The sequence below is a fragment of the Dasypus novemcinctus genome, chromosome 1 (assembly GCF_030445035.2).
Source record: "Dasypus novemcinctus isolate mDasNov1 chromosome 1, mDasNov1.1.hap2, whole genome shotgun sequence".
Taxonomy (NCBI): Eukaryota; Metazoa; Chordata; class Mammalia; order Cingulata; family Dasypodidae; genus Dasypus; species Dasypus novemcinctus.
Genome location: NC_080673.1, coordinates 40327741 through 40349852, shown reverse-complemented (window position 1 = coordinate 40349852; position 22112 = coordinate 40327741). Strand labels below are relative to the sequence as shown.

General features: G+C 35.2%; 1 protein-coding gene across 5 annotated transcripts in view; it reads left to right on the top strand.

The window, feature by feature from the left end:
* Nucleotides 1-22112, top strand: part of ARFIP1 (ARF interacting protein 1) — a 134220-nt gene that overhangs the window by 44079 nt on the left and 68029 nt on the right. For all 5 annotated transcript variants that reach the window (XM_071214438.1, XM_058281119.2, XM_071214437.1 and 2 more), the window contains one exon: nt 1532-1633. In XM_071214438.1, the coding sequence (XP_071070539.1) occupies nt 1541-1633 (93 nt within the window). In that variant the 5' untranslated portion in view covers nt 1532-1540. The remainder of the gene's footprint in view (nt 1-1531; nt 1634-22112) is intronic.

Below are 22112 nucleotides of genomic sequence, written 5' to 3'. Positions count from 1 at the left end.
TATGATAACTCTGGAAATGAGATTCTTATTCCTCTCAGGATTTTTGTTGCTTACTGGGGGTTGTTCCTACTTGTGTAGTTACTTTTCTGAACTACTTTTGTAATGCCTTTATTCTCTGTTGTAGGTGGTCTCTGTAGTCTCTGTTCCTTTAGCCTGTGGTCAGCTAGTGATGTGGCAGAGATTTCCTTGAATGCCTGCAGCCAAATAGATAAAAGGAAAGGCAGGGAAAAGAGAAGGGAAAAAATGCCAACTTTCCCATTCTTTGGCTCCTTCAGTGCTTAGCCAGGCCATTCATAACTCTGTCTTAGCCTTTGCTTCCTCTTTGCACTCAGCCTAAAGATAAGCCAGAAGTGAAAGGCTAGGGTTATCTTGGATCTTTCTGAGCATGCGTTCTGCCCTGGGCATGCATGTCCCTTTCTGAATTCCCTGGGATACATAGGCAGTTTTCAATGTCTTATTTCAAAAAACCCTTCTCCCTAGGTTTTCTTCTCAGGCTTTTTTTTTTCTTTTTCCTCTACTGTAATCTTTTGTCCCTGGTAGTGACAGAGTATTTATTTGCCTTATGATGTTCTTGCAGAATGCCTTCCACCTAGCTCCTTTTCTGCTCTAAGTAAATTTAAGTGAGGCAAAACAAAGGCATGTGTCTTGTGTCAGTATACAGGTCAAAACATATAAACACAGTTCTTTGAGAATGTCTGCTCTGCTTCCTTTTGTTATTAGGGACAGTGTCACACATCAGAACACAGGCTGCCATCTTCAGGACCACCACTTAGCAAAGGGGAGGGTTGAGGTATGGGGAAGAAAGATACCATAATGCATTCCTACCATTTTTAAGTTGTCTTTTTTTGACAACTTAAACTAAGCCTTCACTCTATTGTTGTAAACCTTTGACTATTTTCCAGAGTTCTGACAAAGTTGATTCTGACAGTTTTGCTTGTTTTTTGTTTGTGTATTTTGTTTTGGTGTTCTATGAAAGGATGTAATTTCTAAAAGAAATATATGTTTTCTGTGGCTATTCTGTGTGTATTTTTAAAAATTATTTTATTTCTAGAACTGTAAATCCAAGACGTAAAACTTAATTCTCCTAATACAGAGGTTTAAATTTGTTTCTTTATGTAAGGGAAGCTCTTTCTTTAGACAGAAGCTGATTTTGATGCCCATTATATAAAACAAGAAAAGTAGAGCTGCTTTAGTTGAATTCACAACCAGTCTTGGCTTTCTGTAATATTTTTTCTAGTTTTACATGGTGGTCTATCATAACACTGTTTCAGAGGCAATGGTATTGCCATCTGGTATCTATAAAAATTTTTGCTTTTAATTAAAATTTTTAAGTTGTATGCATTTTTAAAAGCCAGATACATTTTTCTTTTGTACATATGGAAGTATCATGTTTATTATCTAAGTATTAGATAGGTTAAATTATTTTAAAAATACTAAAATGGCATTGTAATATTAAACATGAATATGTTGAATACTTGACTTTTGCTATTTAACGTTAGTTTTGGCTTTATTTTTATTTTTCCTTTTTCAGGACTCTGCCATGGCTCATGAATCTCCCAAAAATTCAGCAGCAGAAATTCCAGTTACTAGTAATGGAGAGCTTGATGACTCTCATGAACGAGGCTTTAATAGGGTAAGAACATCTTTTCTTTTAATATAAAGAATCGTGATAAGGCTTTAAATATTGAGATGAAAGTAAAAGTCAAGTTTAATATAAGAATATTTTCTTAGATTTTGTGTGTTTCCAGGGAGCTAATGTTGATCATATAGATAGGCCATGTTAGTGATTTGTCAAGATTAAGCTTTAGCCATCTCATTGAATTTATTAAGGAGATTTTTTGAACATCTATCACTAGTTGTCTCAACTCCTTTATGTTATCTGGAGGCTTATCTTGTTCTTTTAACTGGGCCATAGCTTCCTGTTTCTTGGTGTGGATTGTAATTTTTTGTTGGTGTCTTGCATCTGGCTTCCTAGAGTATTTATTCTGGGTGCAGTTTTTCTCTTTAGTTTAGGGTTTCCTATCATTTCTCCCTTGCTTGTTGTGCAGTAGGAGCCCAGCATGTAGTTGGTGCTGTAAGCTGTGGAGGCTCAAGCTGCCCTCATTGTGCCAGGGACTAGTGAAGCTTCTTCCAACTTTCTGCTTTGCCAGGGGTAGGGACAGAGTCACAGCTGTGTGGAATAATCCCAGTCATGCAGGCCTAGGCTGTAGTTGCCCAGAGAGACTGATGAAGCTTCACATCCCTTTCTCCCCTCCCTGGGGCAGGGATGGAGCTGCAGGTATGGGCAGCAATCTCTGCAGTACGGGTCCAAGATGAGTGCAGTTCCCCTAGTAAACTTCTGATTTTCAGTCTATTCCAGCCAAAATTACCTGCAGTTACCTGGGTAGGCTGATGCAGGGCTCCTCCTGCTCCTCCCCGCCAGAGGTGGGGCTGAAGCCTAGGCTAGGGATAGCACTGTAAACCAAGAGGTGGATGAGAATTGTGGTTGATGGTACAGATGCAAGAGTGTCCTTTGTTAGCTTGAACAAATGTTTATCACTACTGCAGGATGTTGGGAATGTGGAGAAGCATGGGAAAAATACAGCTGGAGTGTCCTATGGACTGTGGTTACTAGTGATAATATAATATTGCATCTGTGCGAAAGATGCACTGTGTTGATACTGAGGCAGTATGGAAAATGTGAGCCAAATGTACACTATGGACACGGTAACAATCAGATGATATTATTTTATCTGTAGCAAATGACATACCACATTGTGGTGTGTTGATGGAGGGGTGTTGTTTGGGAATTCTGCACATGTGTATGATTGTTTTATAAGTTTACAACTTCTGTCATAAAAAAATATATTTAAAAAATAATAATGGGGTGGGTTAGGGGAAAAACACCAAATGTAAGATAAGGACTATGATTAGTAGTAAGATTTTGACAATATTCTTGCATAATTTCTAACAAACGTCTCATGACAATGCAAGGTGTTGGAGGGTTGATGTATGGGACCCCAGTATGATGTTATGCATGTTTGCTTTGTAAGCTCACAACTTTTACTATACACTTAATTGTTTATGTATGTTCATATATAAATGATATAAAGATAATAATACTAGGATTGGTTAGGGGAAAAATACTTTAGCAGTAATCTTTTGACAATACTCTTTAATTATTAAAAAGGTTTAAAAACAATGCAAGTTATTGGTCAGGTGAGATGTTATATATGTTTGTTTTGTAAGTTCACAGCTATTATACACTTATTGTTTGTTTGTTTTTTTTAAGATTCTTTATTTATATCTCTCCCCTCCCCCCCTCCCCCCCTCCCCCCCGCAGTTATCTGCTCTCTGTGTCCATTTGCTGTGTGTTTCTTCTGTGACTGCTTCTATCCTTATTAGTGGCACCGGGAATCTGTATTTCTTTTTGTTGCGTCATCTTGTTGTGTGAGCTCTCCATGTGTGTGGTGCCATTCTTGGGCAGGCTGCACTTTCTTTCATGCTGAGCAGCTCTCCTTACAGGGTGCACTCCTTGTGCGTGGGGCTCCCCTACACGGGGGACACCCCTGCGTGGCACAGCACTCCTTGCGTGCATCAGCACTGCGCATGGGCCAGCTCCACACGGGTCAAGGAGGCCCGGGGTTTGAACCGCGGACCTCCCATGTGGTAGGCGGATGCCCTATCCATTGGGCCAAGTCTGCTTCCCCACTTATTGTTTATGTGTGTTTATGTATGAGTGATATATTTCAATAATTTTTTTTTTAATTTGAAAAAAAAAGATTAAGCTTCAGAAGCCAGTACACAATTATTAGACTTTGGTGCTTTATCACCAGTCTATTTTATGACAAGAACAAGAAGCTGTCCAATGTTTTTGGCATATAACTTTATTAAACTACTCAATTTTGTGATAAGAAAAAATACTAACTATAGATTATCCTTTTTTAAATTATTACTGTTTAATCTTCTTAGTACATAACTCCCTAGTAGGCTGCTCCTGATTTTGCCATTCAGTTTCTAAAGTAGTATCTTCGACTCAGTGGGAAATGAAACTTGGGGTGCTTTTAATTTTGACCTCTCAGCTGAATTTTAATTTAATGAAATTTAAAGGAAACAACTTGGGCTTGGAGATAATGTGGATTTAAGTTTCAGCGGTGCCAATTCTAACTCTGTAACCTTGGGCAGATATTTAATCTAGTTTTTGTTTTTAATCTCTGCATAAAGAGAGTCATATTTACTTTTGTGGGGGTGTTAATAATAAATGATATAAGATTAGTAGTATGCTTAATATGGTCCTAGAAATAATATTCATTATTTTGGGAGATACCTACATTAAACATCCCTTTTTATGATATCTGATACATGTGTATATGTTAAATAACTAAAGATATAATTTTAAATGTTTAACAAAATCCTCATTTCACAGAAATTAATATTTTAGGGATTTTCAACCTTGGCACTATTGACATTTAGGCTGGATAATTTTTGTTCTGGGGGACTGGTCTTTGCATCATAGGATGATTAACAGCATCCCTGGCCTCTTCCCACCAGCTTCCAGTAGCACACTCCATTTGTGACAATGACAGATATCTCTAATCATTGCCAAATGTTCCCCTGGATAGGGTGTGGGGTATGAGGTTTGGGGAGAGGAGAGGCAGATTTGCCTAGTTTGAGAACCACTGTTTTAGATAGATGATACAACTGATATTATAAAATCCCGTCAGATCTCATCACCCCTCCCCCTGACCCTGTAGTCTTTTAAAAGTGACTAATGTGTCTTCAAACTTGAGATTTGTTCATTTTAATTGCAAGTGTTTTAACTTAGTTTCTATGTTATGTATGGCCTATGGGGCAATATAGGGTGACTCACTGAAGAAAACGACTCCTAAGTTCTGTGTAAAAAAAGGCTGTTTTTATTATATTTTAGTCTTTCTGATATTTGAAAACACTAAGATATAGCTGCATGATAAGGAAATTCAAGCTAACTTCATTATAGTTTACTATGTAACTTTGTACATCTTCTATTGATTAAAATATTTGCTATACCAAGATTTTGATTGATAATTCCATCGTGTTATATTTGGTAACAGCTCCTTTTATAAATTTATTTGCAAGTGCTTATTGAGTACCTCTTTGTGGAAGACACTGTGAATATAAAAGTGAACAGAAATGATAAAAACACCTACCATGGGAAGTGGATGTAGCTCAAGCCATTGGGCTTCTGGTGAGCTGATACAACAAGATGACGCAACAAAAGAGAAACAGAGGACAAAGAGAAAGACAACAAACCAGGAAGCTGAGGTGGCTCAGGTGATTGAGCACCTGCCTCTCTTCCACATGGGTGGTCCCAGGTTTGGTTCCCAGTGCCTCCTAAAGAGAAGACAAGCAGACAGACACAGAGAGCACACAGCAAATGAACACAGAAAGCAGACAGCTACCACAAACAATGAGGGGGTGTGGTGGATAAATAAATAAAATAAATCTTTAAAAAAAAACAAAAAACAAAACCTACCATCAGGGAATTGGCATTCTTATGGATAATCTGATGAAAACTAAGGACCTTTGTCCAAGAAAAGTACATTACATACAAAATGTAGCATTCAGCTTTAGGGAGGTCACTAGCCATTATAAGCCTATTCTTTTTTTTGTTGTTGTTGGTGTTCTTTTTTATTGAGGTAGTTTTATATACAGTAAAAAAACATAAATCTTGTGTGCTGCTCAGTGGAACCACCACCCAGATTAAGATGTAGAATGTTTCTAGAACCTCAGAAGACTCCTTTGTGCCCCCTTCTAGGTGCTACCTCTACTCCCTTCCCCCTGTGGTAACTGCCACTATTCTAAGTCTGTTGTAGATTGATTTTGACTATTCCTGAACTGCATATAAATGGAATCATTCAGTATGTACTTCTTTTTGACTAGCTTTCATTCAGAATTATGCCTCTGAGATTCATTCATCTTGTTGCTTGTAGCAGTATTTCACGTTTTTTCATTACGGTATTAGGTTCCATTGTGTTAGTATACCTCAATTTATATATCTGTTCTTTGGTTGATGAATATCTAGGCTGTTTCCATTCCATGACTATTACCAATAAAGCTGCTGCAACCATTCTTGTACAAGTCTTTTCGTGTACATGATCACCTATTTCTCTTGGCTATATATCCAGGAATGGAGTAAGTCATAGGGAATATTTATGTTTGGCTTTAGTGGATATTGTCAACTAGTTTTTCAAAGTGGTTGAACCAGTTGACAATCCCACCAGCAACGAATAAGAGTTCAAGTTGTTCTTCATTCTTACAAACTCTTAATATTGCCATACCTCTTTATTTTAGCAATTCTGATGGAAACTTGGTTTCAGTATGCATTTCCCTGATGATTAATATTAATGAACACCTTTTCATATTTTTAGTGTCTGTTTGGATTTTCTTTTTTGTGAAGCACCTTTCAGTCTTTTGCCCATTTTTCTGATGTGTTGTATGTATGGCTTTTTCTAATTCATTTATAAGAATTCTTTATATGTTCAAGTGTAAGTCAGTTGTTTGGAGATAAATATTTGCAAATTTCTCCTTCCAGTATGTGATTGGCTTTTGTACTCTATTATTAATGGTATCTTTTGAGGAACAAAATTACTACTTTTAATGAACTCCAATTTACCAATGTTTTCTTTTATAGTTAGTGAGTTTTGTATTCCACTTAAGAACCTGCCTACCTGGACATGATATCATGAAGATACTCTGTTTTTTCTAAAAGTCTTATTGTTTTACTTCTTACATTTACGTCTATTATCTATCCTGAATTAAATTTGTATATGGTATGAAGTAAGGGTCAAGGTTCATTTTTTTCTCCAATGGATAACCATTTGAGAAAAGACTGTCCTCTCTCCAGTGGGAGCTTTTGCTGTTACCTAGGTGCTCATATATGTTTGGGTCTATTTCTAGAGACTGGTTTGTTGCTAGGTTTTGTTTTTTGTTTTTTGTTTGTTTGTTTTTTATCTTTGCAACAATACCACATTATCTTAACTACTTACTATAGTTAAGACTGGAGCTATGTATTAGCTCCAACCTTGCTGCCTGGTAGTTAATCCCTCTAGTTTCTTTTTCAGGGTTGTCTTATACTTTTAAACTCAATCATGAGTCTTTAGCTGATAACTTAGTTGCCTTTAAGTAGCACTGATAAAAGTTTCTTTCTCCTTCTTTCAAACTTTAACAGGCTGTAGAACAGGAGTTCTTAACAAGGGGGCCATGAGCTTGAATTGAAATTCAAAAAAACATTCTTGTGGGGACATGTTGGTGTGGGTATGATATATTTATTAAATAATACACAATATAGTATGTTCTTACTAAGGAGTCCTTTGTTTCCACCTGACTGGCAAAGGGGTCCATGGAACAAAAAAGGTTAAGAACCCCTGCTGTAGAATAAAAAGTTTTTATTAGAGTGAAGTGAATTAGACCTTAACATATCATTGTGTGAATTCTTTGCTTATGCATTCAAATCCCAGAACTTGCTGCTTTGTAAGTTTACTTGTTGGTTAATAACAAATTCTCTTTTTGGAGATTTCCCTGCATTGATATTTCACTTTCTATTCAGAGATTGAGAAGAAAAAAATGAAATGTCGTCTTGGAGGTCTCCCTTGTTAACTTTACCAGTGGTTAAAGCTCTTTCTTAGAAGCAATAATCCACTTCAACCTGTACACCCCATTTCACCTTCCTAAAGAAATCAAACATTATAAAACCTAATTGTTTCTGTTAGCACCTGCTCTTATTAAAAGCATATGCATCATAAGAGTGTCTTCATGTTTAATATCCTTTAATTAAAATAAAAATTGTCTGTGTGCTTGCTTACCCTGTGAGTGAAAACACTATAATCATCCTTTGACTGATTTGAATAAATTGCACTGAAGATCTGTTAGGTAGATATTTATCTAAATTTTGGCATACTTTTTCTCCTTCATTTTCCTCAGCACCTAAAATAGAAATTATGTTTCACCTCAATTCTATGTTTCTATTTTACTATAGATAAAGTTTCATAGAGAAAATAAATGTTAAAATGTGTTGCTTAGATGCAACTGGAAAAAGACCTTGAATAAAAGGGGAGAAAGGTAAAGAAAATGTTTATATGGGTAAAAGACTTCAAATTGAGTCAGGAGGTCATCCCAGAGGTAACGCTTATGTATGTCTCAGCAGGATCTTATAAACAGCTAAAGTAGATACTACCCCAAATAATGAGGCTGCTGAGGGCTCTGGAGACACCCAGGTCCCACGGTTATAGCAGATAGCTTTGGTGGTTGGTACCTCACCAGTGGTCCCTACTTTGGAGTTTGTGCTCCCTGGTGTGACTGAGTTGGAGTCAGATATGACTTCTCTGCACATTTGTCTTCTGTCCCCTTTATTTGAACCTTTAGTTGGTGCTGGAGTTGGTAGGTGTATGTCCAAGAGACTTAATCTCTGGGCTGTGCATGTGCTAGCTGTGCCCTGAGCCTTAGCATAGTTGCAACACCTACTCTCCAGTTCATTAGACTCACCCAGGACATCTAACAAGGAGGTGAGGATGAACATCCACTACACCAAGGAACCAAAAGTGTTTACAACTGCAAGCAAGAGAGTACCAGCCTTCAGGAGTTGGAATTGCCCTGAGTGACATTGCAGTGACAGATATGGGTCATTATATATAAAGCCATAACCTACAGAATTGAGTGGGAGTGTAAACTATGATGTAAACTATAATCCATGATTAGTGGCAATATTCTAAAATGTGTTCCATCAATTGCAATGAATGAAAGAAGTTGTTAATGTAGGGAAGGGTGGGAGATGTGGGGAGGGGGGAATATGGGAACTCCTTATATTTTTTATGTACTCTATCTTTTAAAAATAAATAAAAAATATATTAAAATATTGCTTAAGGGAGCAGATATAGCTGAGTGGTTGAGTGCCTGCCCCCCATGTACATGGTTCTAGATTCATTCCCTGGTTCCTCCTAAAAATAAAAAAATTTAAAATTAAAAAGTTAATGTATTGCTTAAACTCCATCTTAAGATGGGAATAGCAGGAGATGACTTTAGTTTCCCCACTCCCTTCTCACATGATTTGGAAGCTCAGAATTTGGATCCTTGTGATGTTCTAGATATTTCCAACAAATTATTTCCCCCAACCAAACAGTAAGCTCCACATTGATAGGAACCATGCCTGTTATTCACCAATATATCACTAATGCCTAGAATACTTTCTGGTACAGAGTAGACACTCAGTAGAGATTGGCTGAATGAAATAAAATTATCAATGATTGGGTCTTCCCTTCATATTAGATACAGTCCTCTTATTTCTGGTATTTTAACCACTTAACTATCAGCCTACGTATATATGTTAGCATTTTTTCCTCATTAAAAAAGTATTTGTTGATTATCTACTACATGCTAGATATCGTGTGTTGAGCATATGAAGTAAAATGGTGAGGAAAAAAATATATTGCTTTAATGGTTAAGGTTTCATACATAGCAGAGCAACTCCCTTGCTATAATCTATAGAAAGTCCTAGAGACTAGAGTTTGTTTATTTTTATTTTCAAAAAGTAAAAAGATGTATTGCTTAAGAGAATAAGGAAGATATTGGATAACAGTGTACTCACTAATGCCGCCCTCTTCTCAAACTTTGTAGGGAAGAAATGGATATCACAGATGAATAAGAAAATACTATGAACAGTTTTATGCCAACACATTAGATAACTTAGATGAAATGGACAAGTCCCAAGAAACACATAAACTAGAAAAACTAACTCAAGAAGAAACAGAAAATCTTAACAATCTGTATAAAGTAAAGAGATTGAATCTATAAAAATTTCTAAAATAGAATACCCCAGGGCCACAGTAAATTCAAACATTTAAAGTGTAATTAATACCAAACAAACATTTTAAGTGTAATTAATACCAAAGTTTCTAAATTCTTCCCGAAAATTGAAGAAGGTGAAAGACTTCCTCACTCATTTACGAGGCCAGTATTACTTTGATACCAAAGCCAGACAAAGATATCATAAAATAAAACTACACAGCAATAACTTTTGGGAACATAGAAAAATCACCAACAAAATACTTGCAAATTAAATCCAGTAGCATTTTAAAAGGATTAAACACCATGACCAATTGAGAATGCTAGAGTTGTTCACCATACAAAAATCAATCTATGTATAATATACCAGATTAGTAGCATGAAGGGCAACATGAAAAGTGATCATTTCAATCTAGACAGAAAAAGATCTAATAGAATCTCACGTGCCCTTTCATGATTAAAAAAAAAACTCAAAATAGAAGGAAATTTCCTCTACCTGATCGAGGACTTCCGTGAAAAACCATAGTTAACTTCATACTTAATGGTGAAAGACTTAAAGCTTTCCTTCCCAGCTCGGGATAGACTGGAGGATACCCACTTTAGTCACTTCTTTTCTACATTGTACAGGCGTACCTTGGAGATATTGCAGGTTTGATTCCAAACCAGCACAAAAAAGTGAGTACAACAATAAGTGATCCTGAATTTTTTGGTTTTCCAATGCATATGAAGTTGTTTACATTATACTGTAGTCTATTAAGTGTGCAGTATCATCATGTCTCATTTTAAAATATTTTATTGCTAAAAAAGACTATCATGTGAGCCTTCAGTGAGTCATAATCTTTTTGCTGGTAGAGGGTCTTGCCTGGATGTTGATGGCTGCTGACTGATCAGGGTGATGGTTGCTGAAGGTTGAGGAGGCTGTGGTAATTTCTTAAAATAAGGCAACAGTGAAGTTTGCCACATCGATTGACTCTTCCTTTCACAAAAGATTTCTCTGTGGCATGCAATGCTATTGATAGCATTTTAACCAGAGTGGAACTTTTTCAAAATTGGAGTCAGTCCTCTTGAACGCTGCTGCTGCTTTCTTAACTAAGTTTATGTAATAGTCTAAATCCTTGGTTGTCCTTTCAACAGTGTTCACAGCATCACAAAAAGAAAAGAAATAAAAAAATAGAAAAATTATAGATCATCAAGAGTAGAAAAATTTGCACATTAAAGGATACTGTCGATAAAGTGAAAAGACAACCCATAGAATGGGAGAAACTATTTGCAAATCATTAGTCATTAGGGAAATGCAAATCAAACTAAGATACCACTTCACACCCACAGGAATGGGGGAAATACAGGTGTTGGTGAGGATTTGAAGCTACTGGAACATTTATACATTGCTAGTTGTGATGTGGGGTGAAGCTGTTCTGGAAAACAGTTTCATGGTTCATAAATATGGTAAAATAGAGTTCCCAAACAGCACAATGATTCCCATCGAAGGCATATGCCCAAAAGATGTTGAAACAGGTATTTTAAACTTATATACGAATGCTACCAGCACACTGTTCACAATAGGTAAAAAGGTCAAAATAACCCAAATATCCATCAGCAGATGAATGGATAAGCAAGTTGTGATATGTCCTACAATGGAATATTACTTTACAATTGAGGATTTGGTTCATCTTACAATATGGTTGAACCTTGAAATTACACTACATGAAAGAAGCCAGAACAAAAGGACACGTATTGTATGTTTTGATTTATATGAAATATATGGAATAGGGAAACCAGACAGACAGAAAGCAGATGAGTGATTTCCAGAGTTTGGGGTTGGAGGAGGAGGGAATGAATTATCAGTGATTTCTTAATTGCTATGAAGTTTTACTTTTAGAATGATGAAAATGCTCTGGTAACAGTGTGCTAGTGGCAAAATGTTGTGATTGTACAAAATAGCACATTTAAAATATAAAAATTACTGTTAAAGTGGTAGACTTTATCATGTAGAATTTATCTCAAGAAAAAATAGCTTTGCACAGAATATTCAACCAAATGTATGTTGGTAAAAATATACAAAGTTACTTAGATGTATAGAAATATAGGAGAACATCAGCTTTTCTTATACTATGAAAGGCAAAACATCTCAATATTGTTGAAATAATAAAAAGTACCTCACTTAAAAATATATATATATATAGGGGAGCAGATGTGCCTCAAGCAGTTGAGCTCCTGCTTCTCACATATGATGTCCCAGGTTTGATACCTGGTACCTCCTTAAAAAAAAAAAGTATATATATGTGTGTGTGTGTGTGTATATATATATACACACTTATATATACATATATATACATTCGTTAGGTAGGATTAGACTGTTTATATGCTAGCAAAGAGATTTCATATGCAAGATGGACTCATAATCAGAATTTTCTGTTATATCTATTTTATTTTTTAAAGTCTTATACTGACTTGTTTACTACATACTGAATAGTGTACATTAAAGGGTATAAAGTCCTATATAAAATTAAGGCAGTAACTCATTAGGTTGTCATAACTTGGCTGGCCAGCTGGGGTCACTGTGGCACAGGCAGTGAAATTGTAAATTATTTTTTAGTTTTTCTTTCTCCTTGATGTTTCATTTTCATTTGATTTCCTTCTTCAACCTGTCCTGAGAGAGGCCTAGTTTAGATTCATACTAATATACACATCTATAGAGAAATTATAATGGAAGAACTCATCCTAAAAGTCCCGTTAGCAGCTTAGTCATTGCCTCATATTGGTCACTTTAGTATTCCTAGGTTTGTTACCCTTATTTAGACAGAAGCAACAGTCAGGTATAGAGAGTTTAGGATAATTTAACTCAGTTGTCTAAAAGCAAAAATATTTCAGCTTCTAAATAAAAAATAATGTGTTTTAAAGATTAGAAAAGTTTAATCTCAATTATAAACTGCGTATTTATTATAATGGATACTATTATAGTGCTGATTAAAATATTAGGTTAGAATTAGCAGCTAGTACTATTTAAAGAGAGAAAGTAAAATTAGCCCCATATGGTAACATTTTTTGCAAATTACATTACATTTGGCAGATTTAGAGAAATTGCCATATTTGACTTAATTAAAATGAAACCCTTTCTGTCGTGGGCCAAAACAAAAATCCATGATTAGGTTTTTCCACCTCTGGATCCTTTCTCTAGAAAAGTAGAGCCTAAATTATATTACTCAGAAAATGTATAGTTTAAGAAAAACAGTCTTTCAACAAGCTCGTAAAATACTGTGTTTGTCTCACAAGTCATGCGTTTTTCTCACATAGCCCATATCATTTTTGCATTGCACTAGCTGCCAGGCCACTATCAAAATGACACTTCTCTTGAGAATTTTGAGTGGACCCACCTGTACCACTTTTGGCTAGGCTTCTTCTGTTGGTAGCAGTTGAGGCATAGGAAGGCCTTATTTAGCGCTTGTCAGATTTTATAGCTGCTTTACATAAAGGACATGAGGGTTTTCTGAAAGAACTGTTTGCTGAGTAAAGGAACTCTGGCAGATTCATTGGCAGGCTTTTGAGTGAGGTGTAATAGTGTCAGCACTAAAGTTTTCTAAGGGTTATGCATGCTCAACAATTTAAGTAATCATTGATGGTATCATATTACCGTTTAATCTGTAACTAGCTCCACTCCTCTCGAATACTACTACTGTAATGATTCTGGGAATTTACACAATATTTTGTGATAGGAGAATGGTTAACTTTCAAATAAGTTCCAGGAAAGCAGTAAACACAACTATGCTGGACCTCTCTGCCATTTGCATGCTGTATGTTGTTTGTGCGTGTTCAGACAACTTCTTTTTTTATCTCTCATGTTTGGAGAAATGTCTTTGATTCCTTTTTCTTAAGGAGAGCTGTGATCCTCCCTGAAACATAAGCTGCTAAAAAGCTGTCAAGACTTAGAGCAAGGCAACATCCAAGGGGACCAGTCTAAAAAATAGATGATTTTTGACCCATCGTGCAAATTTTAAAAAATTATTTTGATGGTTTAACAGTATTTTATTTTGTGATTGATATGTTTATCTTTTAGAGAGAAATTTCTCTGGCTTTAATGTAAATATGAATAAAGTAATAACTAATATTTAAAACTAGAAACCATTGGTTTAGATGTTAAAGATAAACTGGAAAATAAAGGTCACTTATTTGGTGAAATGAACAGACTCTGAGACTTGGTTTAAAAATAGGAAGTAAATAAAAATTGAGTATAAAGATTTCCTTTTTGACTGTGAGTGCTTTTCTGAATAAGTAAATGAAAAGGATATTGTCAGTGTGAGTCCTAGACAAGGTGCTAAATGACATTAGGAAAAGAATGAAATGGATTGAAGGGCTGCTCATCTGTTTTGTACCAGTGGGAAATTACAAATTGAGAACGTATTTGCATTAGTGCCTTAGAACTTTAGCAGGTTCAGAAGTAATGATTTAGAAAGCATTTTAGTTAAAATGAACTCTAAGTCTCCAATAAATTGTCTGAGACTACCTATTATCTAACATATATTTTACTCAGCTTTGTTTCTTGAAACTTAGTCCCCATTATATTGCTAGTTAGAAACTAAATTAAAAACTTCTATGCCCCAATTTCTCATCTGTAAAATAGGAGTGATAGTACTTACAGTGTTATTGCCAAGATTAAATGTGATAATATACAAGCAGCCTTTCCTTTGTGTAGTTACAACGTGCAATGAATTTCAGTTACCATGGTTTAAATAACACCATATCCCAATAACATGGTTCAAATTTCAGTATTTTAACTGAGTAATTGCATAAAGCATTTCAGTCCACAAATCACTATGTAATAACAATGTACATCATCATCAGTGAACAGTTATGTTACTTCTTTGAAGGTCTCTCAGTGATTGGTCACTGTGCATCTGTAATTAAATGAACACATATGCGGCAAACTGTGGTTGCATTACCTTCTTGTCTCCCAGGGATAAACCCACGTGAGATTTTTATAAAATTGAATAGTACAAAGGAATGGGTCAACAAAGATAAAAGTGCAACAAAGAAATGAAAAGTGTTAACTCTGAAAGAATTGACATTCAAATCAAACCTAAATGGGGTTATAGCAGAGATAACTGACTACAGGAATGTTGACACTGCCCCTATTTGATATATGCTAGAAGAATTTAGTAAAGGCAAACTTACCAGCATAAATGAGGAAAGAGTTTTAATGTTTTGACAAGAATTTTTAGAAGTCAAGGAGCAATTGTAGTTTTTCCCACTAATTCCTTTGCATGGTTTCAGCTTCCTAGGTCATTTTTATGATCCTGCACTGTATATTTAAGTGCTCAGAATAGAAGATTGAGCTAAGGGGGCATTGGAGCAGCTCAGGCAGAGTGCTGCTCTCTTGCAAAATAGAGAAGGTGTACAAGTCATCTGAGGGAGCCGCTTTGGGGACTCTAGCAGTTTAGCAGAGTGCAGCATGCATTGTCCTGAGGGAGTGGGGACCGAGAGGCCAAAAGGAAAACCTTGAGTTGATAGCACTGAGCTAGGAATGCTGCCCACCCCCAAACCCCCTGCCCAAGGAGAACTGCCTTGGAAAATCTGGCTGAGGGCCAAGGGAGAAAGGAAAGGACAGATTCCTCCCTTGGAAGAGAGAGGATGCAGTGGAGGGTTGAGTGTGGTTTCTCTTCTGTGAATGTAACTACCATAATTTGTTGGTTCAGAAGAGTTAATGGGATACAAGATTAATACACAAAAATCTATAGCATTTCTGTACACTACTAATGAGCAATCTGAGGAGGAAGTCAGGAAAAAATTCTGTTTACAATAGTGACTAAAAGAATCAAATATTTAGAAACAAATTTAATCAGGGACATAAGAGGGCCTATATTCAGATAACTCTAAAACATTGCTAAAAGAAATGACCTAAATAAATGGAAGGATATTTTGTGGTCAGGAGTTGCAAAACTACATATCATTAAGAAGTCAGTTCTACCCAATCTGATCTATAGATTTAATGCAATCCTGATAAAAATTCTAATATCCTTCTTTGTAGAATTGAAAAAGCCTATTATCAAATTTATCTGGAAAGGTAAGAGTCCCCTGACAGCCAAACATATCTTTAAAAAGTTAGAGGACTGTCACTCCAGACTTTAATTATATGATCTAGCTACAGTGGTAATAATGGCATGGTACTGGCAGAGAGATAGATTGAATAATGGATTTGAATTGAGAGTTCAGAAATTGACCTTTAATCTAGAGTCAAGTGATTTTTAACAAAGCTGTCAGTCCCACTTACTGGGTCAAAACAGCCTATTCAACAAATAGTGCTTGGAAAACTGGATATCCATATCTAAAAGAAAGAATGAGGTTCCTTATCTCACACCTTATACAAAAATTAACTCAAAATGGATCAAGGGCCTAAATAAATAAACTAGAGCCATAAAATTCCTAGAAGAAAAAGTAGGGAAGCAGCTTCAAGATCTTGTGGTTGGTATTGGTTTCTTGGACCTTACACCCAAAGCACAAACAACAAAAGAAAAAATAGAGAAAGGGGACTGTCTTAAACACTTGTTCTTCAGAAGACTTTGTCAAGAAAGTACAAGGTAGCAGACTCAATGGGAAAAAAATCTTTGGAAATCATATATCTAATAAAGGATTTATCTCTATAATAAAGAGAGCACACAACTTAATGACAAAGTGACAGCACAATTTAAAAATGGGCAAAAGAATTGAATAGACATTTTTCCAAGGTGGAAATAAAAATGGCCAAAAGACACATGAAACGATGTTCAACATCACTAGCTAGTAGGGAAATGCAGATCAAAGCTACAATGAGATATCATCACATACCATACAGAATGGCTGTTATTTAAAAAAAACAAAAAGGAAAATGACAAGTTCTAAAGAGGATGCGGACAAATAGGAAGACTCCTTCATTGTTGGTGGGAGTATAAATGGTATAACTTCTGTGGAAGACAATCTGGCAGTTCCTCAGGAGACTAAATATAGACCTGCCATATGACCCAGCAATCCTACTACTACGAATATGTTTAGAAGAACTGAAAGCAAGAACACAAACATATTTTCACACCGATGTTCATAGCGGCATTATTTATAACTGCTAAATGATGGAAACAACCTAAGTGTCAACCAGTGAATGGATAAAGAAGATGTGGTATATAGTCACATGATGGAATGTTATTTAGCTGTAAGAAGAAATCAATTGGGGAAGCACATGACAACATGGAGGAACTTTAAGGATATTAAGTTGAGTGAAATAAGCCACACACAAAAGGATGGATATTGTGTGGTCTCACTGATAAGAACTAAATACAGTGAGTAGACTTAGGAAGTTGGACAATGAAGTATAGGTTGGTGGGAGATGGAATGTGTATGAGAAGGGGGAGATGATGCTGAATGTATGTAGAATGTTTAATAAGGTCAAATGTAAGTATGTGGTAATGGTTGGACTTGATGGTAATACATTATAATGAATGTAACAAACACTGGATTTATGGACATGAATGTGGCTGAAATGAGTAGTCTTGGGAGATTAATATTAGTTGGAGGACAGCTGGAGAATAGTATTGAGAATGTATAATAATGATTTTGGCAGTAGATGAGGCTTGTGGTTAATAATATAAATACAAGAATGTTAATGTAATTACTTGGTATTAAGAATGTGGCAATACATGGGAAAATATAACTAATGTAGTTGATGGACTATAGTTAACAACACTGTAATGTTTTTATAGCAAAAGCAAACTTGGTACTAAATGCTACAGGTTGAAAAAAAGAATGTAGAGTTTGGTTTTTTGAGATACAAATATGATTAAGCACTTTTTCTCTTTTTTTTTTTTCTTTAATAAGGAGACCGTGACTATGTCATTTAACTAATATGTGTCCATCTGTATATCTTTCTACATACTAGAGCAACAACTGAGTTAGTAGTTGGAATTAAATGAGATAAAAGTAACTGGAAAGAACTTTTTAGTTCTTCAGTAATGTTTCTATAACTTACTGAGATGCATTTTTCCATTATTTTATTTTTTTGAATTTGAAATAAAGTTATATTTTTAAAGAGCTTAAAAACACTTTTTAGAACAGTTCCCGACACATAGAAGGTGCTCAATAAATGTTAGTCATTGTAATTATTATTATCACACTTGTAAAGATTATTGTAGTAAGGTAGAGGAGATAGCTTTCAGTACCTAAGTGCCTAAATATTTACTGGACGCTTTGCCCATTTTATTTCACCTAATTTTCATAATATTATGAGGTAATTTTTAGCAACTTTTTATAGATGCAAAAAGGGGCTAAGAAAGTTTAAGTACTTACTCAGGTTCTGTAATCACTAATTAGGAAGTCTGTCTGGATTATCTTCCCACATTTGTCATGTTTCTAGTAACAATGCTTAATAGAACTAGCACAGACTTTAAAAAGTTATTTAAGAGTATTGTTGAGTAAACATTTTAAAAATATGCTATACAGAATTCAAAAGGTCCTCCATAAAAAGGGTAAAGACAACAAGAATATATCTTTCCAACTTATCTGTATTTATTATTTTGTTATTGTGCTATTATTTTATGCTTATTACTTTTGTTTTTCCCAATAGTGATTCACAGTATGATCCTTTAAAAAAAGAGGAAAAAAAAAGTCATTTTTGTTTGGATAACAAATTATTAAAGTCAGTACTTTTTTTTCTTTTTTAAGGCCAACCCAAAGAGAGCACACTAGTAAAACTAATGTTAATTAGCTTACCATTTGTAGTGGACCTGTCATCCTCCATTGGGTTACTTAGGGAAGAGTTTCCTTTGGTCTTGCTTACGAAAAACTCTGGATGTTACATGTCCATTCGTTATACCATTAGTCTTTTTTAAAAAAATTTTATTAGATATAAAAGAATTTTGATACAATACATAGAAGGTTATAAAGAATAACAATACAAATAAAAGGTACCCATAGTGGAAAGGTAGAATCTCTAATCACAGATGACATGATCTTGTATGTAGAAAATCCCAAGAAACCCACCAAAAAGTACTAAATCTAATAAATGAGTTCAGCAAAGTTGTAGGATATAAGGTCAAGACAAAAAAATCACATAATTTCTATATACATTAGCAATGAAAAACTCAAAAATAAAATGAAGAAAACAATTCCAAATATAATAGTATCATACAAAAACATTCAGGAATGAGTTTAACATGGAAGTACAATACTTTTACACGGAAAGCTACAAAATGTCGAAAGAAACTAAAGATCTAAATCAACAGAAAGAGAACCCAGTTTATGGATCAGAAGACTTAATTTCTTAAGATCTGGTTGTGTTTATAAGATTCAGCAGAATCCTTATCAAAATTCCAGCTGGCTCTTTTTGCAGATATTGAAAGACTGATCCTAAAATTCATATATAAATACAAGAGACCCAGGATAGCCAAAGCAATTATGAAAAAGAACAAAGTTAGAAGACTCACATTTCTGATTTCAAAACTACTACAAAGTTATATTAATAGTAAGCAAAACAGTGTGGTGTTGTTAAAAGGAAGATATACAGATTAATGGAACAGAATTGAGAGTTCAGAAACAAGCCCTTACGTTTATAGTATATTGAGTTTTGACAAGAGTGCCAAGACATTTTATAGGGAAAAAATATTCTTTTCAACAGATGGTTCTGGGATAGCAGGATATCAAGAATGAAGTTGGATCTGTACCTTATACTGTGTAGAAAAATAATCAAATGAATCAGAGACTTAATTGTAAGAGTTAAAACTATAGAACTCTTACAGGAAAACATAGGTATACAGTTTTATGACTTTGGATTAGACATGTTAGTTTCTTAGATAAGACGCCACAAGCACAAGCAGCTAGCAAAATAATAGATTAAGCCATCAAAATTTAAAACTTTTATGCTTCAAAGGACACCATGAAGAAAGCGAAAAAACACCCCACAGATTGGGAGAAAATATGTATCATATATCTGATAAGAGACTTGTATCTTATAGCTCAACAATAAGGTATATAACCCAGTTAAAAATAGGATAAAGCACTTGAATAGACATTTCTCCAAAGAAGATACACATATGGCCAATAAACACATGGAAAGATGTTCAACATCAGTAGTCATTAGGAAAATGCAAATCAAAACCACAAGATACCACTTCATATCTATTAGGATGGCTATAAGAGTGGATGGTAGCCACTTTGGAAAACAATCTGACAATTCCTAAAAATTGCACACTATGTTCATAGCGGCATTATTCCTAATAACTAAAAAATGGAAACAAACCAAGTATCCATCTACAAAGGAATGGAAAAACAAAATGTCATGTATTTATTGTAAATTTATTCAGCCATAAAAAGGAATAACATACTGATACATGCTACAACATGAGTGAATCTTGAAAATAATATGCTAAATGATAAACATTTGTATGATTTCATTTATAGGAAATGTCCAGATCAGGCAAATCCGTAGAAAAGAAAGTAGATTGGTGGTTTTCCAGGGCTGGAGTGGGGAATGGGAGTGATTGCTAATTGATGCAGAGTTTCTTTTTGGGGTGATGAAATGTTTTAAAATTAGAATGTTTTCTGTCTGTGATGGTTACACAATTCTGTGAATATTCTAAAAACCACTGGATTCTAGTCTTTAAAAGATTAATTTTATGGTATGTGAATTATGTATCAGCAAGGTGAATTCAGATTACAGTGAATACTCATGTATCTACCATTCATTTAAGAATGAGAACATTATTGTTATATTTGGAGTCATTATTTTTCCCCCCATAACCACATGGCTCACTCCCTCACTTTGTTCAAGACCCCACCCAAATGCTATCTTCTCAGAGAGACCTTCCCCAAATACTGTTTCTAAAGTAGCACCCTCTGCATACCACTGTCCATCTTATCCTGCCCTTTTTTTTAAGGCATTATTTACTACTACCTGACATTTATTTCTTTACTATTAGTCTTCTCCCTCTACCTCCCCCACTAGAATGTGAGACTTCATGGGCAGGGACTTCATCTGTTTCCTTCACAGATGTATCTCTAGTGTCTAGAGCAGTGATTGCAATGAAGTTGGTGCTCTTTAAATGTTGGTTCAATGAATAAATAAATTCTTTGCCCACAATGTCTTAACACATAGTTAAGAGTAAGCAAATACTCATTAAATTAAATTTAAATAACAAACCATTGCTTTTGTAGCTTATTAATCTGTATAGTGTTGAGTCTTAAGCCTTTAGTTCATTTAACAAGTATCTTTATTCAACAAATATTTATTAAAAATATCCTACAAAATGGGCAATATCCTGCTTTTATGAGGCTTTTAATATATTGAGGGAGACAAAAATAAACGAATGTATACATAACATCATCACTTAGTGGTAACTGCTATGAAGAAATAAAGCAGAGTAAGGGTAGTAGGGAGTTCCAGGGTGACGGTGGGGGGTTACTGTTTTATATGTTGTCAGGGGAAGGCCTCTCTGGTCTCATGGTATTTGATAAGCAGTAAGTAACGCACTGCGGGTTTCCGGAACAAGAGCATTCCAGGTAGATGAAATAGCAAGTGCAGGGACCTCAGAACAGAGGTAGGTTTAGTGTTTTTGAAGAAACGATATGGCCGAAGCAGAGTCCATCAAGGCTGTGGCTGATAGGAGATAAGTCGAATCATATAGTCCCTTGAAAACATTTAATGGTTTGGTTTTACACCAAGTGAAACAGGAAGCTATCAGAAAGTTTTGAACAGAGGATGACATGATCTTAGGTTTGTACATGGGGTCACTTTGGTTAATATGTGGAGCTGGGAGTATGTCACATGGGGTAGATACAAGGTGACCATTTGGGAGGCTCAGGGAATAATCCACATGAAATATGCTGATTTATCAGAATAGTAGGGGTTGAGGTAGTAAGAAGTGGTTTGGTCCTGGATATATTTTGAGAATAGATCTAATAGGATTTGCTAATGATTTGGATGTGGATATGCGAAGAAAAAGAATAAAAGCTAACCCCTGAGATTTTTTACTTGAGTTACTGATAATTGAAATGCCATGAACTGAAATGGATGAAAACTATAGGTGGTGGTGTTCTTTTGTTTTGTCTATTTTGGAGGGGTACTGTGGAGTCAATCAATATTGCACATACAGAGTTTGAGGTACCTATTTGATATCCAAGTAGAGATAAGTAAGTGGTTAGATTTATTGATCTGGCTCTAAAGAGGGATATCCAGATGCAACACATAAATTGGGGCTTTGCCAACGTATAGATGAGTTTTAAAGCCAAGGGGGAGATGAGAAAGAATCAGCAAAGGAGACAAAAGTCACATCCAGTGAAATAGGAGGAAAATTTTTAGCAAA